Here is a 6,534-nt window from a genome sequence, read left to right on the forward strand (position 1 = left end):
GGAGGGGAGAGATGGGCTGGGACGGGGCAGGTGGCAGGGTGCTCCAGCCGAGGGCTGACAGAGGCTCCGGGAGCTGGAGGAGACCCTTGACCATGCCCCAACCCACCCACCCCCGCTTCCCAAGCAGCATAATGCGCCCAGAGCTCCCAGGTCTGCCTTCAGCCATACACCTGGGCCCTGCCTGTGGGTGACTGTGGGGGACACAAGAGAATGGACAACAACAACACTCACTCGGGTGAAACACCCGAGCAAGCGTGTCACTCCCAAACGGCATGTGTGCACAGCACCTGAGTGTGCAGAGACCAACCGCCCTGCCTGTGCCGGACGACAGAACTCATCACACAGACGTCAGGGTCTGTCTGTTCCCTACACGGCGGCCCTTCTCCCAGATGGAGATGGTTCCCAGGTTGCCATAACCATGAGTACCCCTGGGGAGGTCAACCCCCTCCTGCAGGAAGTTGTCCAGGGTAGATCTTTGGGGTTTGAGATCTCATCTTCCTCTCTGGACTTGGAACTCCTCTTTGTCTCCCGGCAGCTCTGGGGACCTACGGCTTTTCCAGGGCCCAGCCCAGCCCTCATCTTCCGAGACGCAGCCTGGGAGGGTCAGAGGGCCCCCTGTGGCCACCCAGTCCCTCAGTGACCACAGCACAGCGTTCCTCTCACCGTGTTTATTGGTCCCAAGGGCAGCCCGTCTGCCAGGGGAGGCCAAGCGGGCTCATATCTTGCGGCTTCCAAAGACAGGGCGGTTCACATGCTCTGGGGAGGCCAGGAAGGCCTGGAGCTTGGGCCGGGTGCTGAGGCGGGCCACGTAGGCCGAGAGCAGGGGGAAGGAGTCCAGGCAGCCGGGGACCAGGACCTGGTGACTCAGCAGCAGGTCCAGCAGGTTGTAGTCTGCGAAGGAGATCTGCAGGACAGGGGGTGGGAGGGGGTTTGAATGGGGTCAAGACAGAGGGGGGCTACTGGGGCCAGAACTCTGGCTACTCCAGTGAACCAGTCATGGCCCTGCTCTGGTCTCGGTTTGCCCTTCTGAGAAATGGACCTACAATGGGCTGGACCCAGCACTCACCTGGTCGCCCACAATGAAGGCCTGGCCCCCTTGGCTCTGGGACAGCAGGGTCTCAAAAGGCTTCAGGTGTCCCGGCAGCTCCAAAACATACTGGGTCTTGTCTGCCTGTTGTGAAAGGGAGCGATGCCTGTGGCGGCCCGTGGCATGTCTGGCCCGGGCGGCCTCCCAGCCCCGGCCCTTAGTGCAAGCCCGGCCTGCTCACATGGCCGTGATGGATAATGTGGCTGCAGTGCCTGCGGAGGTCCTCCACACCGTCATTCACCATGTCCACCAGCGCTGCCTCTCGCTGGTCTTTGCCATAGAGCCCTGGATCAGCGGCCAGGCAGAGGGTCAGGTTCTGTCCAGGCTGATACCCCGCTGCTCCCCTCTCCCCCAGAAGCCTGCAGGCCTCAGGGCTGCAAAACCAGGTCCCCTGCGTTGGAGGGTCCTCTTTGCCCAACTCTGCTGCTCCCATCTCCACGAGCCCAAGGAACATACCCAGCAGAAGCCCACGCTTGTCTTTGAGACCACACCCTGGGTCCCTGGGAGTCGGAAATTCCCTGCCCACATCGCCCCAAGCCCTTCTTCCAGGTTGTCCCCCTGCAAGTGTGGGCCAAGCCTCTGATCATGCTTCCCTAGGCCAGAGGAGTGGCCGTTTGCGGGCCCTGGACGGAACTCGGCTCTGAAGACTGGTGTGTCCCTCTGAGTGCAGGAGAGCGTGGAGCGGGAGACGGGGAAGCGGGCCGCGGCTGGAGGCCTCTGTCCTCTCACCCTGGGGCTGCAGAAGTTAGGGTGGGCCTGGGCCTGGCTGATCCCACTGCTCTTCTGGCCTCCTGGGACACCCCCCCCCTTCCCCACCAAGATAGCCAATGAAGAGGCAGCCACCACCCTAAGCCACATTCCCGCCACCCTTGAAACAGGCCACAGGCCTGCTCACTGTGTGCATGGGTTTTCCAGATTCAGGTGAGGCCAGAGCAGGAAGAAATGGGCAGGCGGTCTACTCTGAAGCTCCTGGGCACACCCACAGTGGCTCTAGCCTACAGCAGCACGCACGTGGCGGCTGTTGACTGCCTCTGAGCTGTCATCCAGGAAACAGGCACAGTGAACCCATGTGGACTGGCTGGAGGGTAGCCAGACCTGTATGGCCCCTTCCCCGGGGGGACCGGCAGCCCCAGCCCTATAACCCAGAACCCTCCTAACCCAGGCCCTGCCCCTTCCTCTAGGGCCATGTGGCCTGCCCTCCAGCCACAGGACCGGTGGCAGCAACTCAGGCCCCAGGACATCTTGGCGCGACCCTTCAGGTGCTTTTCTGGACGGGGCTGCCTTCGACCTCAGGACTCACCAAAGGAGCGGCCCAGGTGTCGCAGGATGGCATTGGACTGGTACAGAGTGAGGTCTCCATCCTGGAATTTGGGGAGCTGCCCGTACAGCTGGGAGGGGGAAGGGCTCAGTGAGGGACGCTGAGCTCAGCTGCGCCGCACCCTCGTGCTACCCGGTAAAGGCCCCACCGCTGCCGCAGCACAGTCACTCACACAGGAGGCCTTGAGTGGGCCCTGCAACCAGGACTCCTTGGTCACCACCTCTTCCTTCCAGCTCTGGCCCTGGTCGGCCAGCAGCATGCGCATGGCCTCGCAGCGCCCTGGGGGAGGGGAGGATGGGGTGTGGGGATGGGCAGAGACCCCAGCCTCACAGCGCTCTGGGGAAGTCGGGAGTATGGGAACTGGACTCGGGGACAGGACAAACTCTAGCTTCCGAGCCTGCTGCGGAGCAGATGGACCGTGGAGAAAGGGTGGAGCCCCCCGCGTGTCTTGCGGGGGGCGGGGGACAGGACAGGGAGGCAGCCCCAGCCCACAGCGCCCCAGGAAGGGACCAGAGACGGATAGAGCGCACCGCCCTTGGCCCCAGAGAGGATGAGGCCCGGCCCGAGATCCCGGCCCCGCCCCCCGGGGGGTCCCGCCTCCGCCTCCGCCTCCGCCTCGGGCTGTTCAGACTGGGAGTCCTGCTGGGGCCCCTGTCTGTGCCCTTCGCCCTCCTCAAGGAACAGGGGCCGCACCTCGGGCCGGGAAGTAGACGATGGTGTAGGGCGGCACTAGGAGAGACACAGACAGGACGATGAAGGGGGACCCCCGCAGGCAGGCAGTCTGGGGGTCGGACTGCTAGGATAGGGGGTGGCTCAGCCGGCCCCTCCCGCCACCCGGTCCAGACCGTACTCACTGACGGCGGCGGAGTGCAAGTGCGGCAGGAAGTGGGGAGGACCCGCAGGCCTCATATTTAAGGTCCTGCTCCACCCCGCGCCCCACCCCAGGAATCCGCCAAGTCACCGAGCGGACTTTGATCTCGGTCGGGGCGAGGTGTGGGTGTGGTGAAGCAGGGCCGGAGGAGCCCACCTGCCCTCTGCAGGGGTGCACCCTGCCTGATGCGCAGTGGCTTTACAAGAGGCACCCACACTTAGCAGCACCCAGTCGCTACACCTGCTCACCGCCCCCGAACACACAGCATCCTCAGGGCCCCCAGAGGGCCGGGACTGAGCACCCCAGCACCAGCACACAGTAGGTGCTCCATAAATGCTTTTTGCTTGAATGGATGCTATTTCAATAAACACCCATTTCCGCATCCTCTCTCCTTGATAATAATAGCAAACCCTTAGGGACTGAGGGCTGCCTTGAGAACTTTACACATATTACAACCCTAAGACCTGGTCCTGTTCAGATCCCATTTTACAGAGGGTGGAACTGAAGCACAGAGCGACTTTCCCAAGGTCACACAGCTAGTAAACAGGTCTGGTTGGCTTCAGGGGCCTCACTTTTAACCCTCATTCTTTCTTCTGCAAGGCCTTGTAGTCTCCAAACCGTTTTTGGACTGAGTCGAAGTACTCTGTACTCTTCAAACACAGACCGAGCCTGGGGATACGGCGGATGGAAAGACAGACAGACTGGAATGAGCAGGACCTCCTGGACCTGGCAGGGCTGCGTCCTTCCAGGCAGAGCCCGTTCCCGTCTCCCTGCGGGCCCCTCTGCACCCACAGCCCTGTTCTCCTGGCTGCCCCTTCCTGGTACTGGGGCGGGGGGCAGGGGGCGGTCCTCCTTAGGAACTGGGACCTGACTGAGCCTGGCCCCTCTCAGCCTGGTTTTCCCGTCAGAGCCACGAGGAAAGAGGAAGGTGTCCAGGTGTAGAAGTATCCACCGCAGTCAAGGGAAAACACTAAACGCAGTTTATCAGGAACACTTCTTAGCCTCATTGGAGCCCACAGCTGCCTGGGGCTGGGAGGGGATGGGGGAGGTGGCCCAGGAGCCGGGATCTATCCCTGACTCACAGCTGGAGTAACATCTGCCCAGCACTTAGCAGCTTACAAAGAGCTTTTGTATAAATGGTTTCATGTCATCTCCATCACACCCTGAGAGGGAGGGAGGAAGGGAGGGAGTCCTGTTCCCATTATGCAGAAGAGGACCCCAAGGTTCAGAAAGTTTCCGCCACCTGCTCTGGCCTGGAGCACACACGCGCTCCTTTTGTGCACAAGCGTCACAGACCTGGGAGCGTGGGAGACACCCTACCATCCAGCAGGCCAGCCTCCTGCCAGCTCACACACCCTCCAGCCATCATGCTTGGGTCCCCTGGAGAAGCTGTCCCCCAGGCTGGCTTGACCCTCTGCTGTGGTGTTTCAGTGGCTGCTTTTACCCATAGCCCTCTGGCTCCACCGGCCCAGCCTGTGGTCTAGCTCTGTGGCCACCCTACGGCCTCCTCCTCTGGGGCCCAGAAGCACAGCTTGAGAAGCCAAATGGGGCAGGCACCTCCCTGTGTCCATCCCCCACCTCCAGTCCATGTGTATATCAGCACCTGTCTTTGGTGGGTTTTAAACTATATATAAGTGCTTTATTGCTACATAAAATTCACCCTTATAAAGGGTACATTCTGTGGTTTTTAGTATATTCAGTGCTGTACAATCATCACCACTAATTTCAGAACGTTTCCATCACCCCGAAAAGAAACCCTGTACCCATTAGCCATCACTCCTCATCCCTACTCCCCCATCCCTTGACAACCACTAACCTATTTTGTCACTATGGATTTGCCTCTTCTGGATATTTCATGTAAATGGAATCATACACTATGTGGCCTTTCGTGTCTGGCTGCTTTCACTTAGTAGAGTGTCTGCAAGCTTCATCTGTGTTGTAGCACGTGTCAGTACCTCATTCGTTTTTATGGCCAAATAATATTCCATCGGTTGGATATACACATTTTTCTTACCCATTTAAACATTGATGAACATTTGAATTGTTTCATTTTTTGACTATGAGTAACACTGCTATATACATTTGCGTACAAATTTTTGTGTGAACTGATGTTTTCAATTCCCTTGGGTAGATACCGAGGACTGAAGTTGCTGAGTCACATGGTAACTCATTTTGAGGAACTGCCAAACTCTTTTCCAAAGTGGCTGCACCATTTTATAAACCCAACAGCAGCATATGAAGGTTCCAACTTCTCCCCATCCTCACCAATTGTCATTGTCTGTCTTTTTTCACTTTAGCTATCCTAGTGAGCGTGAAGTGGTGTCTCAGTATGGATCTGTGTATGGTGCTTACCAGGTGCCAAGCCTGGGTTTGGCTTGTAGGGAACGGAGTAGAGAAGGAGACATCGTTTGCCATCAGAGGAATCACAGCTCAGCTCAGAGCAGGAGGAGATAAATAGACACATCTTTTTTTATTTTATTTTATTTATTTTAGAAATTCTTATTGGGCTTTGTTTTTATTTTTATTTTATTTTATTTTATTTTCATTATTATTTTTTGCAGTATGTGGGCCTCTCACTGTTGTGGCCTCTCCCGTTGCGGAGCACAGGCTCCGGACGCACAGGCTCAGCGGCCATGGCTCACGGGCCCAGCCGCTCCGCGGCATGTGGGATCTTCCCGGACCAGGGCACAAACCCGTGTCCCCTGCATCGGCAGGCGGACTCTCAACCACTGCACCACCAGGGAAGCCCTGTTTTTATTTTTATTTATTTGGCTGTGCTGTGCAGCATGTGGGATCTTAGTTTCCCGACCAGGGATCAAACCCGAGCCCCCTGCAGAGGGGAAGCGCAGAGTCTTAACCACTGGACCGCCAGGGAAGTCCCCACTTCCTGGGTGGATAGGTGAATAAAGAAAAAGTCTTTATTCACACATTAATTAGTGTGTCTCAGCAATGAGTGGGCTGGACATCATGAGAGACACTGAAATAGATAAGATATGGTCTCCACCCTAATGGACTCTTTGAATGAAGACTATGAAGACCTACACCAGCAGTCCATCCACCCAGCCATCTATCCACCTCCACCTATCTATCTGTCCATCCATACACCCATCTACCCGATCATTCAGCCATCCAACAACCAAACATTAGACCAGCAGTCCATCAAAACATCCACCTCTCGGGACTTCCCTGGTGGCGCAGTGGTTAAGCCTGCCAGTGCAGGGGACACAAGTTTGAGCCCTGGTCCGGGAAGATCCCACA

At 57.8% G+C, this 6,534-nt stretch overlaps 1 protein-coding gene across 2 annotated transcripts; it reads right to left on the reverse strand.

Annotated features, from left to right (window-relative positions):
- Positions 1-653: 653 nt before the first annotated feature.
- Positions 654-3,128, reverse strand: LOC309807501 (glutathione S-transferase P-like). 2 transcript variants are annotated; one of them, XM_082627202.1, is made up of 6 exons: positions 3,099-3,128; positions 2,578-2,684; positions 2,388-2,475; positions 1,269-1,372; positions 1,067-1,171; positions 654-904 (listed from the first exon to the last, which is right to left on the reverse strand). In XM_082627202.1, exons 2-6 carry the CDS (start codon positions 2,668-2,670, stop codon positions 716-718), a joined length of 579 nt encoding a protein of 192 aa, XP_082483328.1. In that variant the 5' UTR covers positions 2,671-2,684; positions 3,099-3,128; the 3' UTR covers positions 654-715. The 2 variants fall into 2 exon arrangements, with proteins under 2 accessions (XP_082483328.1, XP_082483329.1); XM_082627203.1 differs by lacking the exon at positions 1,269-1,372 and having other exon boundaries at positions 1,067-1,167.
- Positions 3,129-6,534: the final 3,406 nt, after the last annotated feature.

This window comes from Mesoplodon mirus (genome assembly GCF_964341445.2).
Source record: "Mesoplodon mirus genome assembly, chromosome: 7".
Taxonomy (NCBI): Eukaryota; Metazoa; Chordata; class Mammalia; order Artiodactyla; family Ziphiidae; genus Mesoplodon; species Mesoplodon mirus.

Excerpts from the sequence above, each read along its gene's own strand:
- LOC309807501 (XM_082627202.1), bottom strand. The coding sequence starts at position 2,670 with ATGCGCATGCTGCTGGCCGACCAGGGCCAGAGCTGGAAGGAAGAGGTG. Across the intron at positions 1,373-2,387 it reads ACACCTGGGCCGCTCCTTTG|GGCTCTATGGCAAAGACCAG; the intron begins GTGAGTCCTGAG and ends CCGCTGATCCAG. Across the intron at positions 905-1,066 it reads CCTTCATTGTGGGCGACCAG|ATCTCCTTCGCAGACTACAA; the intron begins GTGAGTGCTGGG and ends CCTGTCCTGCAG.